General features: G+C 38.5%; 1 protein-coding gene across 4 annotated transcripts in view; it reads left to right on the plus strand.

Annotated features, from left to right (window-relative positions):
- bbx (BBX, HMG-box containing) overlaps positions 1-15,893 on the plus strand; it is a 37,614-nt gene extending 21,721 nt beyond the window's left edge. For all 4 annotated transcript variants that reach the window (XM_023342224.1, XM_023342223.1, XM_023342226.1 and 1 more), the window contains 11 exons: positions 1,232-1,433; positions 1,507-1,574; positions 1,748-1,822; positions 4,410-4,490; positions 6,933-6,998; positions 7,953-8,787; positions 10,029-10,161; positions 10,749-10,900; positions 13,598-13,783; positions 14,214-14,406; positions 14,511-15,893. In XM_023342224.1, the coding sequence (XP_023197992.1) occupies positions 1,232-1,433; positions 1,507-1,574; positions 1,748-1,822; positions 4,410-4,490; positions 6,933-6,998; positions 7,953-8,787; positions 10,029-10,161; positions 10,749-10,900; positions 13,598-13,783; positions 14,214-14,406; positions 14,511-14,589 (2,070 nt within the window). In that variant the 3' untranslated portion in view covers positions 14,590-15,893. The remainder of the gene's footprint in view (positions 1-1,231; positions 1,434-1,506; positions 1,575-1,747; positions 1,823-4,409; positions 4,491-6,932; positions 6,999-7,952; positions 8,788-10,028; positions 10,162-10,748; positions 10,901-13,597; positions 13,784-14,213; positions 14,407-14,510) is intronic.
- Positions 15,894-16,971: the final 1,078 nt, after the last annotated feature.

The following is a 16,971-nucleotide window of genomic DNA, read 5'->3' on the forward strand; positions in this document are numbered from 1 at the left end:
TGTATTAATGAACTCAGTAAACCACTATGAAAAGGTGGAAGACATATTTCCTGGGAAGCTGAAGTCCAGAATTATCGGAGAAGGATCCAGATTACTATGCTGTGATAGTTTACTTGGGTAACCATAGGCAACATTTTTTGGTGAATTAAAAAGTAGTCTGTTCTTGAACATATTGGGTGTACTGAGGAGAAAAATGAAAATAGGTTGGATGACAGATATGTAAATATTAAGGGATCCGTTATTCCATATGTCTTAAACGTATTGATTCACTGAACTCAAATTCAGTTCTACAGTCAGGATTAAACTGTGTGACTGTGATCTGGTAAAACGGAGAAACGATTGCTAAGGAAATCCATATTATCCCAGTTAGGACGATAAACAGTGAATTGACTGTCCTATTAAATTGTTCACCTTGTGAGTGCAAACTGAGTGAAAATATTGCATGCTCTGAGTATTCTAGACGCATTCATCAAATTAGTTTCCTGTAGGTAAAAAGTGTGACTTTTAAACTTATAATGATGAGACAATATTTTGTTGGGTTTCTCTGGATGACTTAGTCCCCAGACATTCCAGTCCATCAAAGTGATGTTGGTCAGTTCTCTATTTACTGAAGACATAATAAGAACTTAACAAAGAGGACATTGAAGAAAACATGACACAATGGAAAAAAGGGCATAAATAACAAGTAAAGTGAACATAAAAGATTATTACAACGAAAGAAAGCTGGTTTCAAAAAGAGACCACTATATATTCAGTTCTCCAAATCCCTCTTCTCCCTATCCAAATTGTTTTAATGCTTACCATATTGCTTCACACAAAAAAACAGTATGATTATGAAAAGACCTAGCCCTGAAATGTCACAATGTCTAGGGCAATGTCACAACACATATACAAAATATATTATGAGACTCTAAGGTTTGATCCTCGTTTCTTGAACGTTTTGACCGTTCACAAATACCCCCAATGCATAACTCCTCAGTGCAGAAGAAAAAAAAGAAAAAGGGTGTGAACAGTAATGGTAATGGACATACTCATCAACTCTTTTAGACCCACAGAAGGTAGTGGATAAATATGCAGTGTAAAAAGAACTATTTGTGTTTTTTCTACTTTTCACCAAATACAAATCAGAAAAATGAAAACAAGTGTTTTCATTTTGATTGATTGAAACATGGCTACAGTTATACAGATTTTGTTTTCAACAAGATCACTTCTTTTTATTTTGTTCTTCTAGTATAAAGATGCCTTTATGAAGGCAAACCCAGGCTATAAGTGGTGTCCCACTACAAGCAAGCCACTCAAGAGCTCTTCCTATCAGCATGTCAGCTGTCCTCGCAAAAAGGTGTGGTCCTTCTCCTGCAACTCATCCAAGGACTCTACTGCCAAAAATGTGCCCAAAAGCGACAGTTTGCACCAGTTGAACTTTGCCATGGCAGGTGGGTTTAATAGCATAGTAGTAAGATGATGAAGAATTAAATTACTTTTCTAACTTGTGCCATTCATTTTAAGACCCCACAAAGATGGGAGGCCTGAGCATGCTGCTGTTAGCTGGTGAACACGCCCTCACAAACAGGGAGGTAGGGTTCTCTCAAACATCTTTTGAGGCAAAAACTGTCACTGGAGTTGTCTATAAACGGAGTTTTTGAGGTTCTTCATTTACAAATATGCTTTCGATTTTAGATTGTGTTTCTAAAAGTTTGACGGTTCTTTTCTATTATCTGCCTAACCCTAGAAATTTTTTATTTTCTAGATCTCTCCCAGCACTAAATCTACATTACCTGACATAGCCATTAAAGGAAGCTCCTTTTCAGAGGAAACTAAAGAGGTTTGTTTTTTATTCTAAGTCCCATAATTCCTTCTGCTCCTTTCTACAATAGAAATGGCAATTGTTACATTATTCAGAATTACGTAATAAATAGAAAACAATATCTATAATTCTGAAAATGATAGTTTGGTAGTAAATTGTCTGGTGGAATGGTAACTTTCAAAACTGAATGGGCTTTAACTAGTGTGAAAAAGAATGACATTTATTTCTTAATGCATGATTGTGTCGTTTAGTTCAAAGTTTTTTAAATTCAAAGTCTATTTATACAGTATAGCACATTAACAACAATCTCAGCTGCTTCATAAGAGTTATAGAGTTGTAGATAGAAAAGGGTATACATTTCAACTTCTATGTACTATAAATCTGGAACAAACTGGGCACACACATTATTCACCCAGACAGAAACCTATACACATATTTTGTTTTCAAATTCCACTGAAGTTTATTTCACACTCCAGGTTGAAACAAAACACACAACAAACCATCTTTACAGTGAAACACTTCAGTTTTTTTTTTTTTCATTCATCCATTCTGCTTCCTGCGCCCCCCCTACAATGGAACGGCGCCCCGTTTAGGGGACGCGCCCCACACTTTCTGAACCACTGCTTTAAATCAAGGCTAAACCCCCACCTGTTTAGAGTTGCTTTTGAACCATAATAAATAGAACATTGACCAACACATCTGATATCTGTGTATTGATCATTTTGATGATGGTACTCATCAAAATGTAATGTTTGTTACTGGTTTCTCAAATTGGTGACAATGGTATTTTTATGACTTTTTAGGTTTGTGTTTTTATGATGTAAATATGATGAATATTAATTAAGCCGAAAAGAAATTAAGTTCAATTGAATATGTCATTATTATTATTTAAAATTTGATGGATAAAAATAGATTGACCAGTATTGATGCTGTTAGTCAAAATGACGGACATTGAGAAAATCTAACTAAAACTTTGACTGAGAGATCTGAAAGATAACTCATCTCTTCACCCGCCCCCGCAGCCCATGAACCAATCAACAGCTTTCTTTAAACCAGGCCTTTCCAGCCGACCCGAATGGAAACAAAGCTGTCGGGGTTCCAGAAAAGACCCTTTTCCAGTAGCCCGCCTCTAAGGTCTCGGTGGCCTCGGCCAGATTCGTTTTCCATGAGCAAATCCGGCGTGGCTCGGGCAGGTCTTGTGCGAAATTCTGTTCCCCTGTGAAAATCTGTTCGGTAGCGCGCACTGCAGCCAGGAGAGGCTCCCCCCTCATAACTTTGTCATATAAAAAACCAATGTTACCATATTTACAAGATTTATTGTTCATGAAGAGAGGAATAAGCACAGGTAAAGACTTGCTGGTAAATTAATTTGTTCCCATGTTATGGAGGGGAAACAGATTATTTCAGGCAGCTGAAATATTTGGTTCCCCCCTCATAACTTTGGCAAATAGAGAGCAAATCTTTTCAAAATCTCAATGGTTGTTTTGTGTGATAGTATGATTGAGCCACCCAAAATTAACAACTAGAAATTTCTTTTATCCAGTAATCTGTCATATTTTACATTACAAGGGGATTTTAGAGAAAGCCTACACTCATTTTTTAAGGAAGTCTTAATTTGTTGTGCCCTGCTTACAGCCAGCTTCCATCCTATTATATCAGCAATGAAAAACTATAAATACAAACTACGTGTGTCTGACTTATTTGTCAGGCTTAAGTGACAAGTTGGAAAAAGACAGATTCTCTTCGCCATTAAAAACAACACAAAACAGTGTAAGAAGACCTCCACACAAGACCTCATTTATTTATTTATTTTACAGTTTTGTTAGCTGCCGATTACACTAAAAGTTACAACCTTGACATGATTTATATGAGTTATTTTACCGAGAAATTGATCAGAAGAGTCAGGAAAATGGCCAGATCCGCCTCTCTGGCTGCAGTGCGCGCTCCCGACACGGGAACAGAATTTCACAGGGGAACAGAATTTTGCACAAGACCTCAACTACATTATATTAACTTGTGATGTGAATTTTATTTTAATTTGGTTTTAAAAATAAGAATAATAAAATTTATGCATGGCTATTAATTTACATCTTTTGACTGTATTGCCTAAATCCAATTATATTTACATGCATAGCGAAATAATCATATGATGTGGGCCTTCATCATTATGTTTGGATCAGCAATGAATTGCTGTAAGATAAAATTAAATATCTGGGCTTATTCTAGTCCATCAAACATCAGCAGAGTTGAACACAGCTGCTGCACGCTCACATCTCCCCATAATAAAGAGGAACAGACCATAAAATGGAAAAGCTCACTACCAAACTGGTTAGTGTGCAAATTGCCTGTGGAAAAGCGAATATAGTATTTGCAGTGCTAAAAGGCCTTTAAAATAATTCATTAAATAAGATAGATTGTTGCTCACACTAATAACTGTAAATATTGTTTTTTTATCTGAAATTTTAACAATGTGATTAGCGTTTCCTTAACTTACCAGAATTGCTTTAAATGGTAATTGAACAAACCCAGTTAACAAGATATTATCTTTTTAGAACTTATAACTTACCATAAAGCTAACCAATTTTTGTTCATATACCTTCTGTAGATGTTGTCTCAGACAATTCCCAACAGAGTGCCTGATATTATTGACAGCAGGATGAAGACAGGGCTTTCCCTAGTGGAAGAGGTAGGAATACATTACGTACAGTCTATCAGTATTGTTATATCTATCTATCTATCTATCTATCCATCCATCCATCCATCCATCCATCCATCCATCCACCCTTGTCCCTATTGGGGTCAGGAGGTGTGCTGGTGCCCATTTCCAGCGAACGTTTCAGGTGAGAGGCAGGTATTGTTATAACTAATGATTGAGTTTTTAGAGTCATATTTTTGATGGAAATACTTTGTCGCCACCTTGTGGCTGAAATAGTAATACTCATAAGACAAAAAAACTGTTTTTAGACTGTCATTTAAATGATTTAAGGAAAGCACATACAGCAAACTGATGTTTGTTGGCGGAGTAAATGCTTCCCTAAGCTAGGTTTGTGAACAATCCTAAATGCACTTATAGCATAAGTATTCTGTAGCTTTAATTTAAAATTTAGAACAAAATGTCAGTTCTGCACAATGTTTTTTTGTCTTTTCTGATATTTCGGAATCAGGAGACATGATCAGGAGGCCTCAAACATTTTACTTAATAAAATGCAGGTTGAATAAAGAAAAGGAAAAAAAAGTTTATTTACAAAGCAACTGATGCAGAAGTGTTTATCATTTAAGTTCATGGCTCTGATGGAAACATCCACATTGTTACACATCCCTGTAATTGTAAACAGGAATTTCCTATGTTGTAAAAATTGGATATGGGAATCCAATTAAGTAATGCGCTATACCTGCAATTCCACAGTGAATCTCAGACCCCATGATTTCAGGTCTTTAAAGGACCCCAAACTGGGCAAATATCTGTCTGTTAAGATCATGAGGAATTGTAGCATGACCTATATTGGTGTGTAGAATATTTCATCATTGACCTTGCTAGGGGACACTCCCGCTCACACACAGACAAACTTAAACTAAACAATAAGTTTGTGATAGTTTTTTAAGCTTCAGAACATTCACCATGACATTTCCACATGAATTCAGACTTATTTTGGAGCCACTTTGCTCATCAATATACCAGATTGCTTTTATTGTTTAGGTATAAATTATACTATATTGTCTGGCAAATTGGCAAAATTATCTGGCAATAAATTCACCCAATTTAGACATAATAGACATATTTTAATACATATCTAAAATCTTTTTTTTTTTTTAAGTTACAGCTTTAAGCAGACGTTCGGTGTGAACGTCTAAACTGGTGGAGGTTGAGCGGCTCTACACCTGTAAAATATTACTACCAGTAGCTCGTAGCGGCGGTCCAAGAGCAGGAGCACAACCAGCGTCTTACACCGCTAGCTCGAACACAAATTATTTTTCAGGTTATTTGTTTAGCTTTCTGACCGTCATGCTCTTCCAGGTGAGTTTTGGTAGTTGTGTGCTGCTTTACCTGCTATCTGGCCGCTCCGGATGTCCTTTTTCCTGCATTGAGCCTCGATGTAGCCAAACCCCGTCAAGTTTTTTAAATGCCATATTAAATTTATTGTGTTGATGCATTTTGATGTGCTTCACCCCTGAGGTAATTTTCCGCCGCAACATGCAAACTTCCCCATTCACTCTCAGAGTGTTAAAGTTCCACAAGACAGGATTTGTTGCCGTGCGCTTGCGCAATGTGAAGAAAAGAGGAGATTAAAAGCACATGCAAGCTGCGAGGTGAGATAAATGTGATCAGTTTTGATGATTGGCAGCAAGAGACAGTGATCGGTGATCACTGATCATACACTTTTTCACGGAAATTCGGCCGATCGAGCGGCACACCTCTAGTGAGAAGTTTGTGGAAGGAAACCCAAAAGAAGTTATCCCTGATACTATTGACCAAATGTATATAAACTACTGAATTTGAGGAAAGTTGCAAAAATATTCTAAAAATGTTCTACCCATGTTTTCTGGCATTTAGTAAAAATAAATAATTTTGGTAATTCTAACTAAGCTAAAACAGGTAAAGTTTGGTCTGATGCTAATTAGTGAACTGATAGAAACTATGGACAGTGAGAAGACCATTGTTTGTGTCTTTCTACTCTGTACACCTTTTACACTGTCAAATTATGGATTTGACAGAATTACATATGTGGCTACAATCTAATAGCTTGCCCCCATCAGAGTGTGAATGTGTGTGAATGACTGAATGTAGTGTGAAGCGCTGTGAGGTTTTTCTGGACTTGATAAAACACTATAAAAATCCAGACCATTTACTATTTTACTGAAAGCTTCAGATTAAATATGTGCACTTTTAAAAAGTGACTAGTAATATTGAAATATAAATTATTTCAGTTATGTTTTTCATCTTTTAAGCATGTTTTAATTGACAGCTTAAACAGTTTGGTTTCATCAAGAGCCAGCTAATTTCATTGCTTAACATAGTAAAAGCTGAAGTCTAGATGTATGTTATTCAGTCTGTTAGAATCAAACAGAATTATTATATAATACCAGGAAGTAACACGATGGAGAACTGATTATGTCATGGTGTGTTCAGTCTTCCTTGTCAGGCACCCTTGAAGGAAAACCATACAGACAGTCAGCTCTCTTCCAGCTTGCAGAGGTAAGTGAATCGTCTTTAAAAGATGCATGTTAAATTATTAATGTCATAAAGACAATGACGTAACCATGTCTCAGGATCTAAAATTTGAATACTTGAATACAGGTGTAGGAAGGTCAAAATATTGTTGACAACAGAGCTTCATAAATCCATGTTTTTGCAGGTAATAGCATACATTAGATTTGATCGACCAAATTTCCATATCGATGTCAATCTTTTAGGATCTTTTAGGACGAATATTTAAACTTAGACTTTGACAAATTTCCAAAATAGCCCATCTGATGAATAGTGATATGTGTATCTAGAACTTACTATTTTTGTTCCTTGTCAGTTAATGTATTTAAAGGACACTTCAAGAACACCTTTTTTATACCAAACTGTTTGGACTGCAGTAATTGTTGGCTAATATATTTTAAGAGTTCTGAAGTTGAATTTTTTATTCGGATTCGATATTTATCCAGTAGGATCGAGTCTCACAGGAGGGCTGGACACACAGGAGCCAACATTGCTATCTCTGAGATCTGTGCTTACTAATATATGGTGTCTCATATTTAACAAAACAATATACAGTATATTATTAATACTATTATTTAGCTACACAGTAAAAAGAAAATGTTGACAAACTATACAACAGTTTTATATGTACATTTCTACAATTAGTTAAAAACTGCAGTGACTTGTACCAAAATTTCTAAGTTGATCAAACTAGACTTTGAATAATTAACAGCTTTTTTTCCCATTAATCTTTGCATTTTTGGTGTGCAAAAGGCAATGCCTGAAATATTTGTCAGAAGTCCTAAATATTTGGCCTTGGTATTCGTCTTGGAATGACTGGTCTTCACTCCATTCCTGCTGTTTTATGTCTTGAATAGAATCATGATTATATAGGATATGTGGAGGATATTTTCGAAAATACAGATTCACATAATGTAATCGTTTTATTTTGGGTTTTTTTAGATGTGTTTAGCATCAGAAGCAGGAAAAATAGACTCAATAGTGTCTCAGCCCGATGACAACTGCTCCACAGCAACACTCAAGCAAATATCCATGAAGCCAGGAGTTAAGGAGGAGAGAGACAACTCTGACTGCTGTAGTCCTTCTCATAGATCGCCCTCCCCTCCATCTCCTTCCTCTGGAACATCCACCCCCACTGCTCAGCATACAAGCCAAAGTGGATGTGTCAAAAAGAAGAACAAGAAATATGAGGAGGTGAAGTCTAATGACATCCCATGTTCAGAAAAGAGAGTGGGCACAAATTGTCAGCACTTGGAATCAAATGTGGACAGCACCATTGAGGCAGTGGCCAGAGGAGCTTGGATTGACAAAGAGGATAAATCCAAGAAGAAGACCCCTCCCAGTTTTATGAGTAGAAGCTCCGGTCTGCCACAAAAGAAAACTAAGACCAAAGTTAAGACACTGGTTAAAGCAAAAGAAGAGGAGTTGGAAGACAGCAGCAAGCTGCAGGGATCCTCTGATGGGGAGAGAAAGAAAGTAGTGCCTGGCATTGAGGCCAAGATTGAAACAGAAAGTGTAAATAGTGAAAGCACAGGCCTTCAAGGCTGCATGCCAGTGTCTCCCCAGCTCCACTGCGGCCAATTGCCGGTGAAGCCCAAAGAAGAGGACAAGGAGAAGCACAAGGAGAAAGAACAGCAGAAGGCTAGTGACACAACCTGTGAGCTGAACACACACAACCATGGCTCCAGAAAATCCGAGCGAAGCTGTAAGGGTGCCTTGTACAAAACTCTTGTGTCTGAGGGAATGCTAACTTCACTGAGAGCCAATATAGACAGAGGTATTTAATTTGAATTCTCAACTAAATAGATTAACCCATTTAATCCCAATTTTTTCCTGCAAAATAAGTGCATGGATTTCAATCCTTGGACCTCCCTAACATGATATTTATGAATTATTACATTTTATGTTGGTTATGTTAGTGAAAATGTAGGTTTTATACTTGGCAACAATTATTGCCGGTGGGAAACTGCATAGTCTGCATTACACAAATCTGGCCTATTTACACATAAAAGAAATAAGAAAAATCATGACATTCATAACTTATTATAACAAAAAATGGTTACAAGAGTGTTCAGAAATAATTTAGATACATAAAGATTCAATATTCTGCAGATGTCATTGTTTCAATGTGCCGAGTGACCTTTGACCTCATTTGGTCATTTCATCAAAGAGGCAAAATCAGGTAAAAATGTTAGTATGAACAAATCTGCATCTGGGAGGAAATTCTTCCTGTTCTACCAGACCAAGAACTACACCTTGACCTTGTCCTAAACTAGATTCAGGTGTGGCGTCATCTTGTTGTGGTCATTCAGTGCATAGACCACACTTTGTGGAAAGGATCGCGTTTTGGGGGGTGAAATAGGAGAAGGGTTCAACTGTGGGAATGACAGTGATGTAGAAGACATCATTTTGAGGTTCCTTTAGGTCTAGAAGATCTAAAATATCTGATGGTTTTAAGCTGTATGGGAACAGCAGGGCATATAGAATAAACAGGCAAACCACTGACACATAGCATAGTGCTGTCTATGCATTATGCTAGCGGCAACAATTGTTGCCATGCTTACATTCACTCTTCTTATGATGAAAAGATGAATGAAGGGATGCAATTTTCTTTATTTATCAGTAGAAGACACTTGAAAGAACATATGTTCAAAATATTTTATTTATATTTGTTTATTAAACTATTTTACTAACTTCCTCTTGTACAGGTTTGTGACAGACTTTTACCTCCAGCGTTACAGGCAGGAAGTAAAGAGGTCTGGTCATGTGACCTTTCACACTAGATACATGAAATTGATATTGCTTAGAGTAGACACATTATTATTTTATTTTAAAACTTCAATTAGCTGCCAAAAGTCAAAACTATTATTTGAGAGCTCCCACAAGTTAGAAAAAATGTCTGGCAACAATTGTTGCCGGTGGGATTAAATGGGTTAAACATTCCACTCCTGTCTTGTGAAAATATGTAGTTAAGGAATGCTGATAAACGTAACTAATATGGCTGACTCATTTCTGCAGGTAAAAGAGGTGGCTTACGCGCTTTTGATCATGAGTCTAACTGGAGTCAGGACAGCTGGACAGTTTCACACTTGGGACCAAGTAATACCAAGAAGCTAAAAAAGTCCAAGTCCAAAGAAGAGTCTTCACAGAGGTTCGTCATATCCCATCACAAATACATTTAAGTCATGTAAAATCTGTGGAAAGAGCTAAATATTAGGGTGGTAGCAAGTAGGGCTTTCAGTCTTAAGGATTTAGGGTTCATCACCAATGAGAACTTGTAAGAATATCAGTGGAAAAACGTGACATATCTCCTGTGTTATGCAATAAAAAAAGATATTTTCCAAATTTAGTTTCCCTTTACATTACATCCTTTTAAAATACAATGAAATGAGATGCTGGGGTCCTTCCCTATCAGAATCGAGCTTCTTGATTGAAATAATTTCATTTCTTTGTAAGCCATTTAACCTCCAAAATGGGTACCAAAGGGGTGATGGAGTGGCGCAGGGGTTCAGCACAACCCACATATATAGAGGCCTTAGTACTCAAAGTAGCCATCGCAGGTTTGATTCCCAGCCTGGTGACCTTTGCTGCATGTCTTTTTCCTTCTCTCGTTATCCTGTTTCCTTTTAATTCACTATCAAATAAAGGCCACTAGAACCTTTAAAACCTTACAAAAATGGGTGCCAAATCATTTTTGCCTGCACCGTTTGTGATCTAACTTTGGTCTTGATTTTTCAGCCTGGGAAAACTAGAAGAAGAGTTTGAAAAGAAGTTCAACAGCCTGCCACAGTACAGTCCACTCACCTTCGATAAGAAGGGGACAGCTGTTGCCAAGAAAAAGAAAACTGACTGCTCCTATAGCGTAGATGAATCCTCTAAAGCTCCAAAAGGTCAGAATGCTGTTTATACCAAAGGTCACTCCACTGAACAAAGCAATGCCAGGGTTTCCTCCAGTGTATTATATGTCTGGCCACCTGCCTCCTACCAGGCTACGTGTTGCTTATTTTTGTTTTTTATTAAAAAAATATTTTTATTTATTTATTTATTTTATTTTTTTACCTTAAGCCGACTTCACACGTTCTTGCTGTGCTGAGTATTTCACTGGCAGAGCAGAGTTGTTACTGTAAGATGGGTTTATACTTTATGCATTGAACATGGTATGAAGCCAAGAGAGCGCACCAATCACACTGCTGGCTCCTCTGCGCTTTGGCCGCCTAGCGCGCTGTTGTGACTGGATCTCTAAAGTTTACCTCGATGCGGATCACATGCTCCTTCTTTCACTTAAACTGGACACAGGCTCACCTGTGTGGACATTTATATCAACCCCCTGTAAGCACTCATGTTTCTTTGGAGAACTCTACATCTAGACATGAGTCAAGTTTAAAAGTCACCACATTTGCTCAGCTTGTGCAGCTCAATGTGAACACAAATATACAGTAGGTGCGCGCTAAGCGTGCAGTGAGAATGGTATATCTGTGTGAGCAAAGAATTATGTGTTGCATGTGCTTTTACATCTTCACATACTGCCCAGCTCTGTGTCTGCGCTGGTAAAGTTTATGTATGTGTTCCTTGGTTAGATGCGCCTTAGTGGACAAGTGGTACAGGCAGAGTGGCTGTGTGCACAGAGATCAGGAAAACTCGTCCCATAAACCTGGGGCAACCAAAACAGTCTCTGTGGGGCTTATTAAAAACTCAATTGAAGATCTACTAAGGCCACATAAATTAAGTCTCCCTGTTTGTCCCTCTGTTTCCAGCAAAGAGAAGCACAGTGCAGCAAATTTAGCTCATCATGCAGGGTCGGTCCAAGGTTGTATGTGGCCTTGAGCAGAATTTGATTTAGGGGCCTGTCTTGCTGCTAAGAACATCAGTATCACTAACAACATTTCTCATAGAATTAGAGAAACCTGGGACAGGGGACCTAGTTTAATTGGCTAACCTTAAGTGATAATTGTAGTTTACTGTGATTTGTGAACAAACAGAACTCAAAGATTCACCTCATAGCTTCAGATTGTAGCTATGGTAACAAAGCAATCTAACTATGATGATTGTTCTTTGCACTTTTACAAAGTAAACTTTCTGGGTCCATAAAGTCTTAAATTTAAATTTGAATTCTGTTATTTTATCTATGCTGGAATTAGGAGTTGCACTAGTTGACTAGTCGATTCCTTACTTTGCAATGACCTTTTACGATGCCAGTCAACTAGTCCCAATCACGTGACAAAACAGATTCTTCCTGATTGTTTCTTGTTCTTTTAATTCTGCATAATAGACTTGGTAAAAGTGTTTTTTTATTAATATTTGCCGTAAATATAGCTGATAAAGCCTCCAAGTTGATGTGAAGCATTTTGCGCTTATGTCACTATGACGTCGTCGCGACCAGACGACTTCGACTTGACTTCTATCATGTTGTAGTTGACCTTAAAAAATATGAAGTCGTTCAACCCCTATGCTGGAACCATTAAGTCAAATTTAACAGCACTGACATTTTCAATAGACAAATGGTAGATTTCTATATCTGTGGTCTATATTAAAATGTTAGCATTTATGGGGTCCTTTAAGGCCAGGGGGCCTGAAAAGGCTGCTGACTTAATTTGGATTTAACAGAAGTGCAAATAATTGATATTTATTTTAATTGTAGTTTATATATATATATATATATATATATATATATATATATATATATATATATATATATATATATATATATATATTTGTTGTTTTTAAGACTATAGTTGTGGATTTAAGTATTGTCAGCAATGTCTTTCAGTAACATAATTACCGAGTAATATTTTAACATTTCCTGTCAACTGGACATTTTTAACACAAAAACACAGTGGGCCGCTGGTGGGCCGCTGGTGGTGCCGCTGGTGGGCCGCTGGTGGCACCGCTGGTGGGCCGCTGGTGGCGCCGCTGGTGGTGCCGCTGGTGGCACCGCTGGTGGGCCGCTGGTGGCACCGCTGGTGGCGCTGCTGGTGGGCCGCTGGTGGCGCCGGTGGTGGGCCGCTGGTGGGCCGCTGGTGGCGCCGGTGGTGGGCCGCTGGTGGGCCGCTGGTGGCGCCGCTGGTGGGCCGCTGGTGGCTGCTTCGGCGCCACTAGACCACTGGGCATAGCAAGTTTTCTGGGTGAAATCCTGAATACAGAGTTCATTTACATGCAGCTCCAGTCAAATTAACTTCTAATCCAATTAAAACTTTGTCCACTCAGTCATGTCATGCTTTGTTTCCACCTAAGCCTAACGCTTCATGAACCTCAACAGCTGCTGTGACCGATTTTGCTAGCATGCTGACTTTTTCTTATAGAGATAATGGAATATATTTTTTCATACTGAAAAAAACTGTAGTTCAACATCCTCTTTTATTTTACATGAAGTTAATACAGTTTTTTACTTAGGTTTTGTTTTGTTAGCTCAGTTTTGAAATGTTGTGACTAATGTGGCTGTCTGTTGTGCAGGGCTTGTTTGTCCTTTTTTCTGTGCTTTTGTGGGAGTGTTATGTAAAACCTTTATCTGCTGTACCTTTCCTGTCACAAACTGTGAAAAGTCTAAGTTATGTTGGTCTGATTGATGTTTGTTTTGCGCATTGTTGCAGTGGAACAGAGTAACTGCTGGCAGTTGGATTCAGTTTCAAAAGCTCAGCCCTCTGCTTCCATGTTCCCTGACATCCATGGTGCCTCCAGCATGGAGATGCTGGTTGGCAGCCAGAAGAGGAAGGCTAGGAAGTCCAGGATTACACACTTGGTGCGCACGGCTGATGGCAGTGTTTCTGCAGCTGAAGGTGAGTTCTCAGGTGCTCCATTTATCAATTGTTGTGCTTATGGTCTGGGATTTTAACTTTTAACTTGACCAGCGAGAGGAAAGAAAATGGACTTGTGTTGTTGGACTGAGGATTTTCTAGTCATTTAAATAATAATAAAAAAATGTCAGTGTTGCACACTTAATGATTAATCAGTGTGATTTTTGCAAGTTCTTTTATTTGATGAACACTGTTAACAGACAAGAGCGACAGTGAGCGCCTCCACTGACCAGTCGTTACTGCGCTAAATTGCCGTTGGCTCGCTGAGTCAGGAATGCTCACCATGCTCTATGTGCCAACTGGTGGCGAACTGCTGTAACTGCAGTTTAATCATGAAATAAGTGAAATGTTTGTTTTGCTAATTTTTAGATATGTTCATATGATTTTTATTTATTTATTTATTTAATTACAGAAAACAAAGCTGGGGATCTAAACCAGGAACAGGATAAGAAGCCATTAAACCAACAGAATTTATGCAATGAAAAAAGGTGCTACAGCAGTCCCACAGCAGAGGAGACTGGGCGGAACACCTTACCACCAGAGTTACCTGCTTTCTTCAGTTTGGCAGCCCTTGCTGAGGTAGCAGCCATGGAAAATGTTCACAGGTAAGAGCTTGGGCTTTCCTCATATATTGTTCAGTAGATGGATAACAGCATGAGGTGTCTTGGTGGGCTTGTAATGCTTGTCCTGTCTCATGTCCATATTTCAGAGGCCAGAGAAACTTAGCTCAAAGCCAGAAGAAAGAACTTGTACAAACTCCGGTTCTCATATCCTGCGCTGATCAGTGAAGTGATGCTGCTGCTTCTGGAAGAAGATGACATGAACAGTAGTAGTGAAGCTTTGCTTTCCTGAGAGGTTGTTTGTTTGGAAGGCTTGGACAAACTCCAGACTCTGATTTTGCTTGAATCTAATATATGGGGAAAGAAACCCTCTCCTCTTCTCCCGCCTGCCCCTTCTCTGTTGGTGTCTCAGTGTTTCATCCTGAGCCTCTGTTGGGCTTCAGGGAGAATGCTTTTCTCAAAGGATGGCTTTGTGTATTCAATGGATGATGTACTTGACACTCAGTGAATTCCCTACAGTAAGTGGTGGTCAGTACAGTCTAGTTGTTGAGAAACAAGTAGAGTAGGTAAGGTGGACTTTCAGGTAGACTGTTTTCTCAAACGCACTAGCTGCTTTGAGAAAAATGGTCATGAGAACATTGGAGCTGTTGGTCTGTTGCCGAGCAGCAGGCCAACAGCTCCTGTGTTATGCAAACTAAAATCATCCCTTTGTCAACAGTTTTTGGATATAAAGGGGGCCATTTATATACTTCCATCACAGTTCCACATACATCACAACTTGAAGAGAGATGGGCTCTTAGCTTTTGGAAGGAGCTTTGTGAATTGCTTCTTGGTTTTCAGTATCTCTGCTGCAGTGGTCAGAAGATCCTCAGCTTGGGCAGAAAGAAGGATTTGAGGATTTGCTTCATCTGTCAGGAATCACAGTGATCCTACAATTATTGCAAGCTGTCGCTGCTGTGTACCGCAGTGTGACACGGATCACTCCCGACAGCCACATGCACAAAAGATCTATCTACACTGATGTGTTCCATATGTATGGAAATAAAAACATCAACAATGGCACATTTTGTGGCTGCAGTCACTATGTACTGTTTAGCACCGCCACTGAAAAGAAACACCTACTATATTTACACCTGATTAGTCTGTGCAAAAAAAACAAGCTTTCCTCAGTGCATGGCTTCCTTTTTAAAGGTGGTTCCTATAGATTTGTTGTATACTGTTATAAGGAAGCCATTTTGGAGGTTAAGTGTGACTGAAAAGACCTAATTTTTTTAATGGGACTGTGAAAGTGCTTTTGACTTGCAGTCATGTTTGTTGTTTTTTACTTGATGAATAGTTCCCACACCTCTCTGAACACATTTGTATGTGGAAAAGCTTATTTGCCTCCAGCTTCATCCCAAAAGAACTTTTAACCAGGGTAAATGATCATGACAGACTTTCTTTAAAGCTGTGGTATGTTAATCTTTTAAAAAATAGTTTTTTTTACATATTTCTTAAAACTGTCATTATGTTGTGACAGTACGGTATGAGACAAATAATCTGTGAAAAAATTTAGTTCCTCTGCCTTCTCCCAGTGCAAACTACAGAAATACACAGGTCAGTCAAAAACAACCAATTACAGCCAGGAGGAGGGTCTTAGCGCTGTCAAACACTCTAGTGTATGCACTGCGCTCACCCCCTGTCCCCTTGCTCTCTGCTATGCTACAGCTTGTCCTTATCAGACCACCTATGGTGGCAGATGGAACAGTTAGGTTAGTTGTTCGCCATTAGCACCATGAGCACGAGGTTGATATGACTGATAACATATTGATATATATAATATATACTGATGTCGCTAAGACCTTCCTCCTGGCTCTGTTTGGTTGTTTCTGGTTGGCAGCGCTGCATTTCTTCAGACAGCAACAGTAGCTCAGGGAGGATCGATCTTTTCACTGGCTCATAGTTTACTGTCAGGACATACTGACAGTTTTAGCAAAGATTTAAAAAACTGTTTTTTATATAAAAACACAGCTCAGTTTTAACAACTACTTGCTCAGTTTATTTTGGTGGTATACTAATTTAGTGTCCTAGTATGTATTATCAATGAGCATTTTATATTTATGAGAAGATGTTTTAGTGTAAGCAAAGTTTGTGTCAACTAATGTTGGACTGAATGTTAAGAGAAATGCATTCCCCTACATCTGAACTAGAGTTCATAATATCAGAGGACTTTGCTATTGCTTATCTTTCTGTTCAGTGTCCCTGGAAGTCAGGTGTCTGTTTTTAAAGCCGGCTTCTCAGAGCTAAAATCTAGCCTTAACCCTCCCACCTGCACACTGTTTGCCACCACAAAGTCCTGAAGCAGATTTGTCATCTCAGTTTTAACATATTTAAACAGTGGAATGCAGTTTTCTCACTACTTGAGAAAAAGATTTTAATTTCTTGTCTGCATAATTTCCACAGAGTATTCACTGCTTGTGTATTCAGTTTCAAACTGCACTAATTTGAAATCAAAATGATGAAATTTAAATTCCACATGGAAGAGTAAAGCAATGCCCCCACTAGCAACAGGGTTCTTCTACCACCATTGTGTCTTTGACGTTCTGAATCAAGTTAGCTGTAGTTTCCACA

This window comes from Xiphophorus maculatus, chromosome 11, assembly GCF_002775205.1.
Source record: "Xiphophorus maculatus strain JP 163 A chromosome 11, X_maculatus-5.0-male, whole genome shotgun sequence".
NCBI classification, from domain to species: Eukaryota; Metazoa; Chordata; class Actinopteri; order Cyprinodontiformes; family Poeciliidae; genus Xiphophorus; species Xiphophorus maculatus.